Genomic DNA, 20,205 nt, shown 5'->3' with positions numbered 1-20,205 from the left:
GCTGTTATCAAGGTAATTTCCTTAGGTCATTCATTTAGTAGGTGAGGTCATAGTTCAGCATGTGGGTGAGTCTGAGACAGGGATAATAGATGAGTTTCCCACTAATAGCCCAATTACGAGTTGGATGGGAGTTCTTGTGGATTTTTCCCAGTACTATGTGGTAAATACCACTTCCCCAATTGGTTATGAATGCAGCATTACTTGGGCATCTATCAAATGTCACAATCTTCTCCAGGGGTGGAGCTTGCCTAGAAACCCGAAGTTGAATTGCATTGAATTCTGTCGCTCAGAAATGAGCGTTTGATTTAGAAAAGTTTCCTCAACTGACCTCTCAAAGACATAATGTTGAATAAAATACATGTTTAATGTACTTTACCGTAAATCTGAACGCACTATCAGGGCTTTAAACAGTTGTAGCCCGATTGCACTTTACTGTGGATATGTCTCACATTCCTATCGCCAAATGGACCCATTTTTTATTTAACCAGGCAAGTCAGTTAAGAACACATTCTTTATTTACAATGACGGCCTACACCGGCCAAACCCGGGCCAATTGTGGCTTGTAGAGGTTGCGAGAGCAAACTTTCCTTCTTCAAACGCTCATTTCTGCGCGACGAATCTTCGAGTTTCCAGGTAGGTTAAGGGTGGGGCATAAACTACTATTATCAAATGCAGCTTTCGACTTTACACTTCCTGTTCCACTGTACGCTGGATACGAACACATCACACAATGGCGACCAATGAATGGAAAAAAAGATGCGAGACAGAGTGGAATATCAAAGGCATTTCGATGCCCGATGGAGTGGATTGGAAGTTCGTCTACGAAGCGAAGCCGTTCGGTCGAAATTTGTTGAGAAATCCTGCACCTCACGGTACATACGTCACAATATGTCGAATTGTATTGAAAGTGGTGTATGTTTACTGCAGCTGTCGTTAGGTTTCACTGGAATAAAAATGATAGTAAGTAGTAAAGCTTGATCTGGCATAGTACCTTAGTCTATGTTAGATATGTAGGAGGCAAGGGTTGTCTTAAGGGGCAAGGGTTTTGCACAACTAAATGGTACAAATGCAGGAACACTACGACGTAGAGAAAATAGTGTATTGTTTGAACATCAATCGTTGGTTTGCCTTTATTTAAGACCGGTTTGGACTACTAGAGGGTAGGTCAGTGGTATTCAAACTTCTTCAGCCCGGACCCCATTTTTTTCTGGAATAATTGCTCGCGAACGCTCCAAATCTAATGACACTATTTTCAACAAATAACCTTAAATTTAACAAAATGAAAAGAAAACAATAAATACATTTACTAGGGAAATGTAGTTTTTAAAAGTATTTCTCAAATGTTTGTATATTGGCCCATACAATAATATGTACTCTTAATCTTTTGTTACATTTTTAGAAATATCTGTGTAAATGTTGTTGACTCACGACCCCGACTTTGAATACCACTGCTGTAGGTTAAAGTCCTTTGTTATATTGACTCTGTCTTCCTCTATCCCCACCCAGGTGTGAGTCAGGACTCCTCTCCTCCAGAGCGTGAACTGACAGAGTTTCCTCCAGAAGGACCTCCTCGCTCTGAACCAGAGGGTACATAGTTACAGTATACAAGAAGAAAATGTTGACTATTATTTCCATTTATAAGACCATAATTGATTTTTAACATTAAGTGAAATTCCTTTCATGATTCATATCTTTCAATCTATAGGTGACTATACTGGCTGGACCACCAGCAGAGAGGACCTTGGTTATGATGCCAGCGGCGTACCACCAGGGGTCACCATCTGTTACCTGCCTAACTACAGGTGACATGAGCAACAACCAACTGTCACCTTTGTGCAAATGAGCTACCCCTCTTTACCTTGTCACAGGCCTCACTATCAGTCAAGCTAGTCGTATAACCACTCCCTCTAAAGGCACATTTCCTGGACCCAGATTAATGGAATATGTCTAAAATGTTCTACTTCATATTCATCATCTCCAGCACCACCATAACATCAACATGTGAAATGGTGTGTTTGTATGTTTTGTAGTGAAAAATATAGAGGAAGATATGTGTTTCAATGACATCATCAAGCAATTAGTAGGCAATGCCTACTCATAATTAGTTAGAATAACACTATGTACACTGATTATGTAATTGGAAACACTTATCTTCCTCTGTTTTTTACTACAAAACATAGAAATGTACAATTTCATATAAGTTGGGGCGGTGCTGGAGATGTTAAAAATTGTGACATTTCTCTATAAGCCTTCCCTGAATTTAAAACATTCTCATTGGAGATTCTTCATTGAAAGTGCTTTTTGTCCAAGAGTAGTCTTAATCTGGGTGTGGCCGGTAAACCAGACCAAATGCTTCAAGTTTTATCAGAGATGGTGGTAGCTAGATACAGAGCTATCTCTGACTGGTGCTGTGTTTCTGTGTTCTCAGCTGGTTTACCTTGGAGCAAAGAGTGGACCTAAAGGCTGAGGGAGTATGGGACGAGCTGTTGGATAGTTTCCAACCTGACATCGTCATCAAAGACTGGTGTGTTTCAACCTGACAGCCTAAGCATGCATTCATGACTCATGCTACATTATGATGTGTCTATGTCAACATCACAACCTGGGACTCAATCGCTTGAAGTCAGATAGCAATAGGCAATTGCAATACCAGCGGTTTCCAATAATGTTGCAATCAGTGTAGAGTTTCACTACCTCTATCCAGAACCACAACATTATGCAACACACACTAGTTTAGATTGACCCTTCTTGTATTCATATTTTGGTTTTTAAAACATAGGAACTGTTTTGACCCCTGTAGGTATGAGGAGAGCCAACTGCACGAGTCCATCTACCAGCTGCAGGTGAGGTTGCTGGGAACAGATGGACAGACGGTCATCTCCGAATACGTCATGAGCCCTACTGAGGAGCTTAGTGAATACTCCCACAACTGGAAAGAGGTGGGGCCTAGACATGTTTTGTTATGAGTTTGTGTTATACATATTAGCTTGAAAGACTGATTGTGTTTGACCATTTTATATACTTATTTGTGCATTAAGTCATTTTCTGTCTATGTAGGTGTCCCATGTGTTCTCAGACTACGGGCCTGGGGTGAGGTATGTCCACTTCCTCCATAGACTGAAGAACAAATTCATGGTGGAGTTCTTCCCCACCCTTGTCACAGGAAGTACTGTCCTTGTCAAGCCAAGCAAATCCAGCCGATAGAAAACCTTCTAAAGGACCACAATGGACAATTTGGAAGTGATATCCACAATGGACCATGTGTCCAATGTCCATATTGTCAGTCATTGGTAGTGGAAATGTAGGTCATATTCTACATTACAAAGCACTTTTGAAAATAAAATAAAGAATCCATCTTTAATGAAAAACTTTGATATTCTTGTTGAGAACCAAGCATTTGGATTACACATCATTTGACATCTTTCAGTCTGCTATTTACAAATAGACCTACAACAGCATTGAGGACCAATCTTCATACTGCTGTATTATATAGCCCTAATAGGCTCAAATGCAACTAGAAATGTGTAGACTATTATTCCATTTAAGTAGGATATAAACATGTAGACCTAACTTTAAATAGGGCTGAACAAAGGTATATACTTAAATGCAAGTCTTTTCTTCTGAAATTAAAGGTACGTTCTCTAGTACTTAATTTGTTATAAGTATCCTAGCCTACTAAATGTTAAACTTAATACTTTGATTCAGAGGGGTTGGGTTAAATGCAGAAGACACGTTTCAGTTGAATGCATTGTTGTACAACTGACCAGGTATCCCTTTTCCCTTTAATTTGCTTCTTTAAACAGGCCTACTTTTGTACATTTTTTTTTTTCATAGGCCTTCTATATATGCCGCATTCACGGGCTAGTCGGAGCCAAACTCGGTTATGTTCGACTTGCTAACTGGTTGAACGTTGTACGCGTATCATCAGAACCAGTAAGGAATTCGGAAACATGCAGGTTCCAACTAGCACGTGAACGCGGTAATATTCTCTGCTATAAAGAGACGGGTTCGTTGCAGGACCAATGATCGTGTTTGTTTCGCGGTTGCGCAGTTTACGCGGTGTGTGATCACCCGCATGGATTCCAGCATCAGTAGGGGATTGTGAGTAAACGGGAAAGTGCGTCTGTGAGTCCACCTGTTTGGGAAGAAGAGGACAGTTTTACTGGGGACTTGTTCTGATTGTTTCGAAGCAATGTCAGCATTACGGCGAAACGTGCCGTAGGCGACGAGGTAAGAATTAATGGTTAAAATAAATGACAGGTGGACGCAAATACTTTTTCATAGTTGACCGTTAAACTTTTCTCTGTTATTCACAATATATTTGTTTTAGCATTGTGCCTGTGTACACAGATAGTTTCATTTAAATAATTTAATGTAAATCAGCTAATTTTGATCAACTGTTCAGTAGATGAACTAGTGCGCATCTCTCTGTTGATTCTCGTCGCTGCGTAGCTTACGTTCATTCTAGGCAATTGTAATTGTCATGACTGGAAATTTTACAATGCTTGAGCATGTTTAATGTAATGCAGGTGGTCATGTTATCCATGCTGTTTGAATTTATATAGAATATAACGTTTCAATATCAGACACCTTTTGTCATGTCAACCTACAGAACATAGTAGCTTACTAAATTGTTGGCTACATTTCCCATTTACATCTTACACTTTCAGTTTTATTCAATGGAATACAAAGTATCTTATTCGCATAGGCCACGTTATTTGCCTATTATAAGTGAGTAATGTCCGTGATGTGAGCTCAATTTCCAACATTATCGCCTAAATTGTATTCTGCTGCGTCCTATTTATAGACAGTCAGTGGTTAAAATCTGTTGTAAAACAACAAAAAACTCCCAGCTCAGAGTAGGTTTTAGGATGGTGCATGCATGTTAGTTTCACAATCGCGTATAGCAGAACAGCAATGATTAAATGTTTAAATACGTTAACTTCTAATAATAATTTTCTTCGCTTTGTACCTCACTTGCATATCTTAGACCACCCTTTGCTAAACTGATACAAATGTGTATCAGTGAATACAAAATTCACTGCTAAGTGTTTTGTTAACCGAATATTATCACGTTGTTTTCATCAGAAGATAAATGTGTGCAATTGTGTTCACTGTCTTCGGCAAACAGTAAATACTACTGCACAATTCTAAAATCACTCCGTCAGTGTCATAACATGTACAATATAGGGACATATCTAGGCAATGGTTCTCTAATTGAATGTGTTTGCTTTAAAAAACAAAACAATATTCCAGACATGCAGAGGCAGAAAATGTAGTTGGGTAACTTAAGTCATCTCCAACATTGTGAACTTTAATTTTAGAGCTTTGCATTGGTGTGGGTTGTGGCCTATACAATCATATCAATTGTGTTCCTTCATTTTTTTCACCTTTCCTTTCCTTCTACTGTGGATTGTGTTTCTGTATGCCAATGTAAAGTCTACAAAACTACGAGAAAAAACCCTATATTGATTACATGGATTTGGATTGTGATTATACCAGTGAATGAATATTGCACACAATGTGCTTTTGCCCATCATTCTGAACCTTTGGATAGTTGCACTTTCAATTTTGATCATCATGATTTTGTGACAGCAAAGAATACGCATTGATCTACTTGGATTTTTTTTCTATTTTGTTTGCTTGGACCCGAGAGATAAGTATGGTTGCATTACTCTTTTTGCAGGCAGTCATGTTCTTTTGATAAATGTATTTGCAATTTTGAGTGTATAATAGTTTTGATTTAATGAATTTGTTTTGAGAAGGCAACTACATTAAAAAGAAGCATTTACTGTTTTGCAAAAGGCCACGGAGTTCTGTGGCTTGTGGACTCGGTTCCCGAAAAAATATTTGTACACGTTTGATTAAAACTGTAAGACACTGCCTCTCTAGGAGTAAAATCGACTCATAAAAGTTTCTCAGCTGGTAATCACGACAGTTTGATGTACCGCAAAGGAAATACAGTGATGACGCTTATTGACGTTATTGCAAATTGTGGGGAATAACCAATCACGATGAGGCATCGTCAGCTGTAAACTAATAGCGCGCTTCAAACAACCACAGTGAGTGTGACTGTACATCAAATGTTGCAATGGTAAAGTGTCTGATATCATTTTCGGCTGACATGCTGTATGTTGGCATGCATAACCCCCTTTTTATATACACATTCTGATGTTTTGAATAATGTGATATTGCACTGAATCATACAAAGCTTGTTAAAAGTGGAATTCTGTTAATATTACCGTTATATCAACCAACCCGTTCAGCAACCCCAAATCACTTTTGTCACAGTAGGTATCAAGTCACTTGTGATAATGTTACATAAAACGTTTGAAACCATTAGACACGACCACTTATGGGTATGTTCAATGATTTATATATACACTAGAATACATATAGGGGGTGCTGTGTTGAAGCCACCGTGTCGCCATCTTGGCAATCTCCCACCATTGTAAAAAAATATTTTGAACGCGATAGAAATGCATTTATCAGTGGCGTGTATTCATGGATGCCAAGGCTTCCCCCCCAAAATTGACCACGAAAAAAATGCAATAATAATACATATTTGTTTGTGTTTCATAATTTCCCTTCATGTCACGAGGCTGAATGCATCTCACAGGAGAAAGCACTATGACATTGTTGCCACCCATAGCATTGAAGGCAAGGGAAGCCAGCGAGCATCTGGCCTCCCTTGACGACAAAAAGTATATACAATTTGTCAATCAGCGTTTAGTGAAACTGAGCGAGCTCAACTGTGAATGGTCCAGGCGCACCAAAGAAAAAGTGAAAGTGATTGTGGAGGCCATGTCATCTGATCCATCACTCTACTTCTTGGTCAAATAGCCCTTACACAGCCTGGCGGTATGTTGGGTCATTGTCCTGTTGGAAAAAAAATGATAGTCCCACCAGATGGGATGACGTATTGCTGCAGAATGCTGTGGTAACCATACTGGTTAAGTGTCCCTTGAATTCCAAATAAATCACTAACAGTGTCACCAGCAAAACACCATCACACCTCCATGCTTCACGGTGGGAACCACACATGCAGAGATCATCCATTCACCTACTCTGCGTCTCACAAAGAAACAGCAGATGGATCCAAAAATCTCAAATTTAGACTCATTAGACCGGTCTAATGTCCATTGCTCGTGTTTCTTGGCCCAAGGAAATCTCTTCTTATTGGTTTCCTTTAGCAGTCGTTTTTTTTTCAGCAATTCAACCATGAAGGCCTGATTCAGAGTCTCCTCTGAACAGTTGATGTTGAGATGTGCCTGTTACTTGAACTCTGTGAAGGATTTATTTGGGCTGCAATCTGAGGTGCAGTTAACTCTAACTTATCATCTGCAGCAGAGGTAACTGTGTCTTCCTTTCCTAAGGCAGTCCTCATGAGAGCCTGTTTCATCATAGAGCTTGATGGTTTTTGCGACTGCACTTGACTGTTGTTTCTCTTTGCTTATTTGAGCTGTTCTTGCCCTAATATGGTCTTGGTCTTTTACCAAATAGGGATATCTTCTGTATACCACACCTACCTTGTCACAACACAACTGATTGACTCAAACACATTTAGAAGGAAATAAATTCCACAAATTAACTTGTAACAAGGCACACCTGTTAATTGAAATGCATTCCAGGTGACTACCTCATGAAGCTGGTTGAGAGAATGCTAAGAGAGTGTGCAAAGCTGTCATCAAGGCAAAGGGTGGCTACTTTGAATAATCTCAAATATTTAACACTTTTTTGGTTACTACATGATTCCAAATGTGTTATTTCATATTTTTAATGCCTTCAATAGTGAAAATAAAGAAAAACCCTTGAATGAATAGGTGTGTCCAAACTTCGACTGGTACTGTATATACACTGAACAAAAATATAAATGTTGGTCCCATGTTTCATGAGCTGAAATAAAAGATCCCAAAAATGTATCATACGCACAAAAAACGTATTTCTCTCAAATTGTACGCAAATTTGTTTACATTCCTGTTAGTGAGGATGTTATCCTTTGTCAAGGAGTATTTCTGTCTGTAATAAAATCAGTTTGTGGGGGGACAAAAATTCTGATTGGCTGGGCCTGGCTCTACAGTGGGGGGACCTGACTCCCAAGTGGGTGGGCCCATTCCCTCCCAGTCCCACCCATGTCTGTGCCCCTGCCCAGTTATGTGAAATCCCTAGATTCGGGCCTAATTTATTTATTTAAAATGACTGATTTCCTTATGAACTGTAATTCAGCAAAATCTTTGAAATTGTTGCATTTTGCATTTATATCTTTGTTCAGTATATATAAAAAACATTTTCCTTGAAGTATCATTTTGATCGATTACTAATGTCACTGAAGCTAAGCAGGGTTGGTCCTGGTCGGTTCCTGATTGGTAGACCTGATGCTGGAAATGGTGTTGGAGGGCCAGTAGGAGGCACTCTTTCCTCTGGTCCCCAAAAAAACATCCCAATACCCCAGGGCAGTGATTGGGGACATTGCCCTGTGCAGGGTGCCGTCTTTTGAATGGGACATTAAATGGTTGTCCTGACACAGAGTTGGGGTGTTAAACCCAGTGTCCTGGCTAAATTCCCAATCTGGCCAGCTTCCAACTGGATTCCCCCGGTCAGTCTGTCATGGAAAGTGCAGGTGTTCTTAATGTTTTGTATATGTGACCCCCTTTATTCAGGCAGCTTTTTTATGACTAACTAGGCTAGTACTGATAGAGAGAGAACCCGGGTCTTATATCAGGTGGGGCCTATACTGTATATAGGTGAGGCAATAGTCGACAACGGGGGTGTATATGGTAGCATGTAGGCCTACAGGACACTGTATGTGTATTACCATGAGGCAGTATGCCCATGGATGATACAGGGGTAAACCATAAGAATATATATATATATATATATATATATATATATATATATATATATATACCATAAGAATATATGTGTACCGTGTATAGAACAATGCGGTGCCTCCACCTAATCAAATCAAATCAAATTTATTTATATAGCCCTTCGTACATCAGCTGATATCTCAAAGTGCTGTACAGAAACCCAGCCTAAAACCCCAAACAGCAAGCAATGCAGGTGTAGAAGCACCTAATAACCACAAACACTTCATAGGTTATTACTAGCTTATTAAGAACCTATAATACATACTGTAATGACCTCCCAGGGTCATTACAATACTATGATACACCCACACAATGGAATACAATTACCTTTTTCCTCCATGCTAGTGGAATTCATTAAAACAAAAGATAATGGTAAAAATAGATAAAAATGAAAAGGTACATTTAAGGACATAGCAATTATCACAAAGGACACAAGAGGACAACATAATAATCCTGGACCTAACTAAACCATGAGATTAATTGTTAACAGGAAAAATATTACAACTTAAAAATGTGCAAATGATTTGCAATACCGTTGATTATTTATTTGTCTTATTCAATTGTACAGTCGTGGCTAAACGTTTTGAGAATGACACATTAATTTCCACAAAGTTTGCTGCTTCAGTGTCTTTAGATTTGGTCAGATGTTACTATGGAATACTGAAGTATAATTACAAGCATTTCATAAGTGTCAAAGGCTTTTATTGACAATTACATGAAGTTGATGCAAAGAGTCAATATTTGAAGTGTTGACACTTCTTTTTCAAGACCTCTGCAATCTGCCCTGGAATGCTGTCAATTAACTTCTGGGCCACATCCTGACTGATGGAAGCCCATTCTTGCATAATCAATGCTTGGAGTTTGTCAGAATTTGTGGGGTTTTGTTTGTCCACCCGCCTCTTGAGGATTGACCACAAATTCTCAATGGGGTTAATGTCTGGGGAGTTTCCTGGCCATGGACCCAAAATATCAATGTTTTTTTCCCCGAGCCACTAAGTTATCACTTTTGCCTTATGGCAAGGTGCTCCATCATGCAGGAAAAGGCATTGTTCATCACCAAACTGTTCCTGGATGGTTGGGAGAAGTTGCTCTCGGAGGATGTGTTGGTACCATTCTTTATTCATGGCTGTGTTTTCAGGCAAAATTGTGAGTGAGCCCACTCCCTTGGCTGAGAAGCAACCCCACACATGAATAGTCTCAGGATGCTTTACTGTTGGCATGACACAGGACTGATGGTAGCGCTCACCTTGTCTTCTCCGGACAAGCTTTTTTCCGGATGCCCCAAACAATTGGTTAGGGGATTCATCAGAGAAAATTACTTGACCTCAGTCCTCAGCAGTCCAATCCCTGTACCTTTTGCAGAATATCAGTCTGTCCCTGATGTTTTTCCTGGAGAGAAGTGGCTTCTTTGCTGCCCTTCTTGACACCAGGCCATCCTCCAAAAGTCTTCGCCTCACTGTGCGTGCAGATGCACTCACACCTGCCTGCTGCCATTCCTGAGCAAGCTCTGTAATGGTGGTGCCCCGATCCCGCAGCTGAATCAACTTTAGGAGACGGTCCTGGCGCTTGCTGGACTTTCTTGGGTGCCCTGAAGCCTTCTTCACAATACTTGACCTGCTCTCCTTCAAGTTCTTGATGATCCGATAAATGGTTGATTTAGGTGCAATCTTACTGGCAGCAATATCCTTGCCTGTGAAGCCCTTTTTGTGCAAAGCAATGATGACGGCACGTGTTTCCTTGCAGGTAACCATGGTTGACAGAGGAAGAACAATGATTCCAAGCACCACCCTCCTTTTGAAGGTTCCAGTCTGTTATTCAAACTCAATCAGCATGACAGAGTGATCTCCAGCCTTGTCCTTGTCAACACTCACAGCTGTGTTAACGAGAGATTCACTGACACAATGTGCTTTTGTGGCAGGGCTGAAATGCAGTGGAAATGTTTTTGGGGGATTCAGTTCATTTGCATGGCAAAGAGGGACTTTGCAATTAATCTGATCACTCTTCATATCATTCTGGAGTATGTGCAAATTGCCATCATACAAACTGAGGCAGCAGACTTTGTGAACATTTATATTTGTGTCATTCTCAACTTTTGGCCACGACTGTACAACCATATATAAAATATGGATCAAACCTTGTAGACAGGTGCATAACTGCGGGAAGTAGTTTGGGGGTTGGTGTGCTGCAACTTTCTTTGTTGCCGGGGGCGAGGGGGGGTAATGTTTTTGTCACGCCTTGGTCTTAGTATTTTGTGTTTTCTTTAATTATTTGTTCAGGCCAGGGTGTGACATGGGTTATTGTGTTGTCGTATTGTTTTTTTTTGTAGGCATTGGGATTGTGGTTGATTTAGGGGGTGTGTCTAGTATAGGCTTGGCTGCCTGAGGCGGTTCTCAATCAGAGTCAGGTGATTCTCGTTGTCTCGGATTGGGAACCGTATTTAGGTAGCCTGAGTTTCACTTTGTATTTCGTGGGTGATTGTTCCTGTCTCTGTGTAGTGTTCACCAGATAGGCTGTATATAGTTTCACGTTCCGTTTGTTGTTTTGTATTATATAGTTATTTTCATGTATCGCACTTATTTTCATTAAAGATCATGATTAACCACCACGCTGCATTTCGGTCCGACTCTCTTTCAACAAACGAAGAATGCCGTTACAGAATCACCCACCACACACGGACCGAGCGGCGTGGTAACAGGCAGCGACAGCAGGAAAAGCGAAAGGAGGAATGGACATGGGAAGACGTATTGGATGGCAAAGGTTGTTACACTTGGGAGGAGATACTGGCTGGAAGAGATCGCCTCCCATGGGAACAGGTGGAGGCACTTAGGAGAGCAGAGGCAGCCGGAGATAAGAGCCGACGATACGAGGGAACACGGTTGGCAAGGAAACCCGAAAAGCAGCCCCAAAAATTTATTGGGGGGGGGGGGCTCAGGGAGAGAGTGGCAGAGTCAGGAGTCAGACCTGAGCCAACTCTCCCTGTTAATCGTGAGGAGCAGCGATATAAGGACTTCTGGTCTTGGGAGATGATATTAGACGGAAGAGGACCCTGGGCTCAGCCTGGTGAATATCGCCGCCCCAAGGAGGAACTAGAGGCGGTAAAAGCGGAGAGGCGCTGGTATGAAGAGGCAGCACGGCGACGCGGATGGAAGCCTGAGAGTCGGCCCCAAAAATGTATTGGGGGGGGGGCTTACAGGGAGTATGGCTATGCCAGGTAGGAGACCTGCGCAAACTCCCTGTGCTTACCGGGGGGCTAGAGAGACCGGGCAGACACCATGTTATGCTATGGAGCGCACGGTGTTTCCAGTGCGGGTGCATAGCCCGGTGCGGTTCATACCAGCCCTTCGTATTGGCCGGGCTAGAGTGGGCATCGAGCCAGGTAAGCTTGGGCAGGCTCGGTGCTCAAGAGCTCCAGTGCGCCTGCACGGTCCGGTCTATCCAGTGCCACCTCCACACACCAGTCCTCCGGTAGCAGCTCCCCGCACCAGGCTTCCTGTGTGTGTCCTCGCTCCAGTATCACCGGTGCCAGCACCACGCATCAGGCCTACAGTACGCCTCGCCTCTCCAGCGCTGTCGGAGCCTTTCTCCTCTCCTGCGCTACCGGAGTCTCCTGTCTGTTCAGCGCTATCAGAGCCTTCCTTCCCTCCTGCGCTGTCGGAGTCTCCCGCCTGTTTAGCGCAGCCAGAGCCTTTCTCCTCTCCTGCGCTGCTGGAGTCTCTCGCCTGTTCAGCGCTTCCAGAGCCTTCCTCCTCTACAGCGCTGCCGGAGCCTCCTGCCTGCATGAAGCAGCCTGAGCTGCCAGTCTGCAGGGAGCTGTCAGTATGCATGAAGCAGCCAGAGCTGTCAGTCTGCAAAGAGCTGTCAGTCTGCAAAGAGCTGTCAGTCTGCAAGGAGCTGTCAGTCTGCAAGGAGCTGCCAGTCTGCAGGGTGCTGTCAGCCTGCATGAAGCAGTCAGAGCTGTCAGTCTGCATGAAGCAGCCAGAGCTGTCAGTCTGCAAAGAGCTGCCAGTCTGCAAGGAGCTGTCAGTCTGCAAGGAGCTGTCAGCCTGCATGGAGCAGTCAGAGCTGTCAGTCTGCAAGGAGCTGCCAGTCTGCAGGGAGCTGTCAGTCTGCAAGGAGCTGTCAGTCTGCAAGGAGCTGCCAGTCTGCAGGGTGCTGTCAGCCTGCATGGAGCAGTCAGAGCTGTCAGTCTGCATGAAGCAGCCAGAGCTGCCAGTCTGCAAAGAGCTGCCAGTCTGCAAGGAGCTGTCAGCCTGCATGGAGCAGTCAGAGCTGTCAGTCTGCATAGAGCAGCTAGATCCGCCAGTCAGCCATGATCTTCTAGATCTGCCAGTCAACCAGATTCTTCCAGATCAGCCTGTCAACCAGAATCTTCCAGATCTGCTAGTCAACCAGAATCTTCCAGATCTGCTAGTCAACCAGAATCTTCCAGATCTGCTAGTCAACCAGAATCTTCCAGATCTGCTAGTCAACCAGAATCTTCCAGATCTGCTAGTCAACCAGAATCTTCCAGATCTGCTAGTCAACCAGAATCTTCCAGATCTGCTAGTCAACCAGAATCTTCCAGATCTGCTAGTCAACCAGAATCTTCCAGATCCGCCAGCCAGCCAGGATCTACCGGAGCCTACTACCTACCTGAGCTTCATCTCAGTACTGGGCTTCCTCTCAGTACTGGGCTTCCTCTCAGTACTGGGCTTCCCCTCAGTTCCGGGCTGCCCCTCAGTTCCGGGCTGCCCCTCAGTTCCGGGCTGCCCCTCAGTCCCGAGCTGCCCCTCAGTCCCGAGCTGCCCCTCAGTCCCGAGCTGCCCCTCAGTCCCGAGCTGCCCCTCAGTCCCGAGCTGCCCCTCAGTCACGAGATGCCCCTCAGTCACGAGCTGCTCCTCAGTTCTGTGGGGCTCTGGGTGAGGACTATTAGGCCATGGTCGGCGGCGAGGGTGGATTATCCCAGGACGCGAAGGGGAGGAACTATGACATTTATGGAGTGGGGTCCACGTCCCGAGCCGGAGCCGCCACCATGGACAGACGCCCACCCGGACCCTCCCTATGGTTTTGAGGTGCGTCCGGGAGTCCGCACCTTGGGGGGGTGGGTTCTGTCACGCCTGGGTCTTAGTATTTTATGTTTTCTTTAATTATTTGTTCAGGCCAGGGTGTGACATGGGTTATTGTGTTGTCGTATTGGGGTTTTTTGTAGGCATTGGGATTGTGGTTGATTTAGGGGGTGTGTCTAGTATAGGCTTGGCTGCCTGAGGCGGTTCTCAATCAGAGTCAGGTGATTCTCGTTGTCTCGGATTGGGAACCGTATTTAGGTAGCCTGAGTTTCACTTTGTATTTCGTGGGTGATTGTTCCTGTCTCTGTGTAGTGTTCACCAGATAGGCTGTATATAGTTTCACGTTCCGTTTGTTGTTTTGTATTATATAGTTATTTTCATGTATCGCACTTATTTTCATTAAAGATCATGATTAACCACCACGCTGCATTTCGGTCCGACTCTCTTTCAACAAACGAAGAACGCCGTTACAGTTTTGTTCACAGGAATTTTGTTTTGCCAGTGCTGCAGTCTGTCCACTAATACAGGACTATTAACAACTCCCAGTGAACATTTAAAATAAAAAATTGTTATACATTTTCTTAATATTCCGATCTTTCAGGGGGTGCTTTCCCAACCTAGAACCCTGGAAAGCTGAAGGTAGTTTGAAACTGGTACAATAACGTTATACACTACAAGACCAAAATGATGTGGGCACCTGCTCGTCGAACATCTCATTCCAAAATCAGGGGCAATAATATGGAGTTGGTTCCCCCTTTGCTGCCAAAACAGCCTTCACTCTTCTGGGAAGGCTTTCCACTAGATGATGGAACATTGCTCCGGGGACTTATGTCCATTCAGCCAGAAGAGCATTAGTGAGATCGGGCACTGATATTGGGCGATTAGGCCTTGCTTGCAGTCTGCGTTCCAGTTAATCTCAAAGGTGTTTGATGGGGTTGAGGTCAGGGCTCTGTGCAGGCTAGTCAAGTTCTACCATACCGATCTCGACAAACCATTGCTGTATAGACTTGCTTTGTGCCCGGGTGCATTGTCATGCAGAAACAGGAAAGGGCAGTTGCCACAAAGTTGGAAGAACAGAATCGTCTAGAATGTAATTGTATGCAGTAGCATTATGATTTCCCTTAACTTGAAGTAAGGGGCCTATCCCGAACTATGAAAAACAGCCCCAGACCATTATTCCTCCTCCACCAAACCTTACAGTTGGCACTATGCATTGTGGCACGTAGCATTCTCCTGGTATCTGCCAAACCCAGATTCTTCCGTCAGACTGCCAGATGGTGAAGCGTGATTAATCACTCCAGAGAATGCGTTTCCACTGCTCCTGAGTCCAATGGTAGAGAGCTTTACACTACTCCAGCCAACGCTTGGCATTGCTTTTGGTGATCTTAGGCTTATGTGCAGCTTCTTGGACTTTGAAACCCATTTCATGAAGCTCCAGACGAACAGTTAGTGTGCTAACGTTGCTTCCAGAGGCAGTTGGGAACTCAGTAGTGAGTGTTGCAACCGAGAACAGATGATTTTTACACACTTCAGCACTCGGCGTTCCCGTTCTGTGAACTTGTGTGGCCTACCACTTTGCCGCTGAGCTATTGTTGCTCCTACATGTTTCCACTTCACAATAACAACACTTACAATTGACCGGGGCAGCTCTAGCAGGGCAGAAAATTGACGAACTGACTTGTTGGAAAGGTGGTATCCTATGACGATACCACTTTGAAAGTTACTGAGCTCTTCAGTATGGGCCATTCTACTGCCAATGTTGATAGCATGGCTGTGTGCTCAATTTTATACACCTGTCAGCAACGGGTGTGGCTGAAATAGCTTAAGCCATTCATTTGAAGGGGTGCCAACATACATTTGTATAGAAAGTGTTTATACCTAAAAGCCAGCCGATACTAAAGTTTTACAAACAATAAAAACCAGAGGGAGCGTAGGTAGCCAGCATCCGTCTATGAGAGGGCTAAGGATTCCATGGGATTAGTTGGAAGAAACAACTGGAGAACTCCATCGGTGCCAAGAGGTAACTTGAAGAAGAACTGTAGGCAGCAGGTGATGATGTAGTGGTAGGATGCTCCTGGTAGGCTAGGTAGCTTATCTAGCTGTACCGACTAGCTTGGCTAGCCAGCAGTTTGTTTGTCTGTCCCTCGAGGATGATGACGACTCGGGGGGACCACAAAATTAAAAGAGAATAGCGAGTGAAAAGGACCTGGCTAAACTGATACTGTCCCTGACTATTCAACGAAAAGCTAATCGAACAATACACTTTGGTGTCTCACTCTCAATAGCGAACGCTGTCGTTGTTCCTCAAGATCACCTCAGTCCAATCTGCGCGTACCCGGCCAATATACACTGCTCAAAACAATAAAGGGAACACTAAAATAACACATCCTAGATCTGAATGAATGAAATATTCTTATTAAATACTTTTTTCTTTACATAGTTGAATGTGCTGACAACAAAATCACACAAAAATTATCAATGGAAATCAAATGTATCAACCCATGGAGGTCTGGATTTGGAGTCACACATTAAAGTGGAAAACCGCACTACAGGCTGATCCAACTTTGATGTAATGTCCTTAAAACAAGTCAAAATGAGGCTCAGTCGTGTGTGTGTGGCCTCCACATGCCTGTATTTTTATTTATTTTTTACCTTTATTTAACTAGGCAAGTCATTTAAGAATAAATTCTTATTTTCAATGATGGCCTAGGAACAGTGGGTTAACTGCCTGTTCAGGGGCAGAACAACAGATTTGTACCTTGTCAGCTCGGGGGTTTGAACTTGCAACCTTAGTCCAACGCTCTAACCGCTAGGCTACTCTGCCGCCCCTACAATGGCAGAGTAGCCTAGTATATGACCTCCCTACAATGCCTGGGCATGCTCCTGATGAGGTGGCGGATGGTCTCCTGAGGGATCTCCTGCCAGACCTGGACTAAAGCATCCGCCAACTCCTGGACAGTCTGTTGGTGGATGGAGCGAGACATGATGTCCCAGATGTGTTCAATTGGATTCAGGTCTGGGGAACGGGCGGGCCAGTCCATAGCATCAATGCCTTCCTCTTGCAGGAACTGCTGACACACTCCAGCCACATGAGGTCTAGCATTGTCTTGCATTAGAAGGAACCCAGGGCCATCCGCACCAGCATATGGTCTCACAAGGGGTCTGAGGATCTCATCTCGGTACCTAATGGCAGTCAGGCTACCTCTGGCGAGCACATGGAGGGCTGTGCGGCCCCCCAAAGAAATGCAACCCCACACCATGACTGACCCACCGCCAAACCGGTCATGCTGGAGGATGTTGCAGGCAGCAGAACGTTCTCCACGGCGTCTCCAGACTCTGTCATGTCTGTCACATGTGCTCAGTGTGAACCTGCTTTCATCTGTGAAGAGCATAGAGCGCCAGTGGCGAATTTGCCAATCTTGGTGTTCTCTGTCAAATGCCAAACGTCCTGCACGGTGTTGGGCTGTAAGCACAACCCCCACCTGTGGACGTCGGGCCCTCATACCACCCTCATGGAGTCTGTTTCTGACCGTTTGAGCAGATATATGCACATTTGTGGCCTGCTGGAGGTCATTTTGCAGGGCTCTGGCAGTGCTCCTCCTGCTCCTCCTTGCACAAAGGCGGAGGTAGCGGTCCTGCTGCTGGGTTGTTGCCCTCCTATGGCCTCCTCCATGTCTCCTGATGTACTTGGCCTGTCTCCTGGTAGCGCCTCCATGTTCTGGACACAGACACAGCAAACCTTCTTGCCACAGCTCGCATTGATGTGTCATCCTGGATGAGCTGCACTACCTGAGCCACTTGTATGGGTTGTAGACTCCGTCTCATGCTACCACTAGAGTGAAAGCACCGCCAGCATTCAAAAGTGACCAAAACATCAGCCAGGAAGCATAGGAACTGAGAAGTGGTCTGTGGTCACCACCTGCAGAACCACTCCTTAATCGGGGGTGTCTTGCTAATTAATTGCCTATAATTTCCACCTGTTGTCTATGCCATTTGCACAACAGCATGTGAAATTGATTGTCAATCAGTGTTGCTTCCTAAGTGGCCAGTTTGATTTCACAGAAGTGTGATTGACTTGGAGTTACATTGTGTTGTTTAAGTGTTCCCTTTATTTTTTTGAGCAGTGTACTTGGTGCCACTCCGTACGTGGACGCGGTCATTTCCAGAAAGCGGACATGAGTATTGCCACACATAATAAATTAAATCCAGTCTTTACAGGGGGTTACAAATAAAAAAGCTTATAGATCTAACTTCATTAGATTTTATATATAACTTTTTCTAAATGACAAAATATTAGATACATTTAACTCAAAATTGTTTTGTTGACTTAAAAATGTTGAGATGAGACAGATTACATTTTTAGTTGAGAAAGAGTAGTGGCAGCCAGGTAAAGTGTGACAGAATGTGGTTTCTGTGAGAATTACAGGCAGGAGGCGTTTAACCCCAAGACACCCAAGGCCAGCAGTTCCCAAGCTAGAGTTCACCGCAGGAGGAATTTCCAAAATCCTGAAGAATTTTTTAAAATATATATTTGTAACTCGCATCAGTACTGTTAGAATGTTTTTCATTTGACTGCCATAGCTCCAAATAAAAAAGTTAACATTGACTGTTAATTACGTATTTTTCTTCACATGGTTGTGGTCATGGGCAAAACAAATTGGGAACAGTCCCCTAGGTCTTAGATGCTGTCAATTGCATGCCCAATTTAGGGATCTTTTTTAACAATGTGATATTGCACTCCAAAGTGATAACTTGAAATAACATGATGTAGGTTAAACAAATAATCAAAATAAAATTGTGATTATTTATTAGGCTAGTCGTAATAAGTATTTAGGCATATCATGTGAAGTAGGCCTCATGTAAAATCATTGTCAAAAGCACAAAAGATACTGTTGCATGTATGGGTCTAGGTTAGGGTTGCAAAGCTACCGGTAATTTACCAAAGTTACTGGAATCTTCAGTAATTTTTTGTAATTAACAGAAAATCTTTGGCAATCTATCATAAGTTTGGTAATTTATATGGTCATTTATATGATGTATTCCTATATAGTATTCATTTATTATATCTGTGCCCATATCTTCAATGAGTTTCATGCTGAAACCCACATATTAAACACAAATGGTATTCACTAAGTTGATGGTATATATTTAGGATGACGGTTACCTGCTTTGTCATTCTATGTTTTTTGTAATCATCGTATTCAGTTATTTCATATATTTTGAATGGGAAGAGTCTGTCACTGGCAAAAAGGGTTACAGACCCAACAACATTATATAGCATCCCCTGCTTGTGGAGAAAAGCACATGAGCTAATTATAATACTTGACGGTTGAAAACAATATCCTCAGCTAAACCCCATGCAAAATACCACTAAAGCTCAATGAAACGCGACCCTCCCCCTTCGCAGGTATGAGCACAAATTGGGGTCTACCTGTACCCGAGCACCTGCCCCTTTGTCCTCCCACTCGCCAAGTGCCCTTTTGGGTGGTGGTTATTATTATTATTATTATTTTGTATACAGTTGTCGTTATTGTTCTGAAGCCACTGCCCCAGACTCGTTGTGACATCGTGAAGTTTGTGTGTTTCTGTAACGGCAGATTTCCTCTTCGTCTGAAGAGGAGTAAGGATCGGACCAAGATGCCTCGTGGTAAGTGTTCATGACGATTTATTAAAAACGAACTGAACACTAAAATACAAAACAATAAACGATGTGATCAAAACCAAAACCAAAACAGAACCGTGTGGCGACAAACACTCACACGGAAACAAACACCCACAAACCAACAGTGAAACCCAGGCTACCGAAGTATGATTCTCAATCAGAGACAACTAACGACACCTGCCTCTGATTGAGAACCATACTAGGCTGAACACAAAAATCAACATAGAAAAACAAACAGACTGCCCACCCCAACTCACGCCCTGACCATACTAAATAAAGACAAAACAAAGGAAATAAAGGTCAGAACGTGACAGTACCCCCCTCCACCAAAGGTGCGGACTCCGGCCTCAAAACCTGAACCTATAGGCGAGGGCCTGGGTGGGCGTCTGTCCGCGGTGGCAGCTCTGGCGCGGGACGTGGACTCCACTTCACCATAGTTTTAGTGCGCCTCTTAACCCGTCTCCGTGGCCTCTTTAGAGCGGCGACTCTCGCCGCCGACCTTGGACTGGGGACCCACGCCACGGGTCTCGAATGGACAGGAGACTTAAAGAGTTCGCCAACGTGACAGGCGGCTCTGTCAGCTCCTGGCTGGCTGACGGCTCAGGCAGCTCCTGGCTGGCTGACGGCT

At 43.7% G+C, this 20,205-nt stretch overlaps 2 protein-coding genes across 4 annotated transcripts in view; both read left to right on the top strand.

Annotated features, from left to right (window-relative positions):
* Positions 1 to 238: 238 nt before the first annotated feature.
* Positions 239 to 3,368, top strand: nccrp1 (P1, F-box associated domain containing). The gene is made up of 6 exons (XM_020465160.2): positions 239 to 872; positions 1,507 to 1,587; positions 1,706 to 1,802; positions 2,429 to 2,524; positions 2,801 to 2,939; positions 3,058 to 3,368. Exons 1-6 carry the CDS (start codon positions 731 to 733, stop codon positions 3,202 to 3,204), a joined length of 702 nt encoding a protein of 233 aa, XP_020320749.1. The 5' UTR covers positions 239 to 730; the 3' UTR covers positions 3,205 to 3,368.
* A 123-nt stretch (positions 3,369 to 3,491) lies between these two features.
* slc8a2a (solute carrier family 8 member 2a) overlaps positions 3,492 to 20,205 on the top strand; it is a 63,311-nt gene continuing 46,597 nt past the window's right edge. For all 3 annotated transcript variants that reach the window (XM_020465159.2, XM_020465156.2, XM_020465158.2), the window contains exon 1: positions 3,492 to 4,230. The gene's annotated coding sequence lies outside the window, so the exon portion shown is untranslated. The remainder of the gene's footprint in view (positions 4,231 to 20,205) is intronic.

The sequence above is a fragment of the Oncorhynchus kisutch genome, linkage group LG28 (genome assembly GCF_002021735.2).
Source record: "Oncorhynchus kisutch isolate 150728-3 linkage group LG28, Okis_V2, whole genome shotgun sequence".
NCBI lineage: Eukaryota > Metazoa > Chordata > Actinopteri > Salmoniformes > Salmonidae > Oncorhynchus > Oncorhynchus kisutch.
This window is presented reverse-complemented; position numbering and strand designations above follow the sequence as displayed.

Coding starts and splice junctions, on each gene's coding strand:
- nccrp1 (XM_020465160.2), top strand. CDS start 731: ATGGCGACCAATGAATGGAAAAAAAGATGCGAGACAGAGTGGAATATC. Junction 873..1,506: donor GAGAAATCCTGCACCTCACG/GTACATACGTCA, acceptor ATCCCCACCCAG/GTGTGAGTCAGGACTCCTCT. Junction 1,803..2,428: donor TGTTACCTGCCTAACTACAG/GTGACATGAGCA, acceptor CTGTGTTCTCAG/CTGGTTTACCTTGGAGCAAA.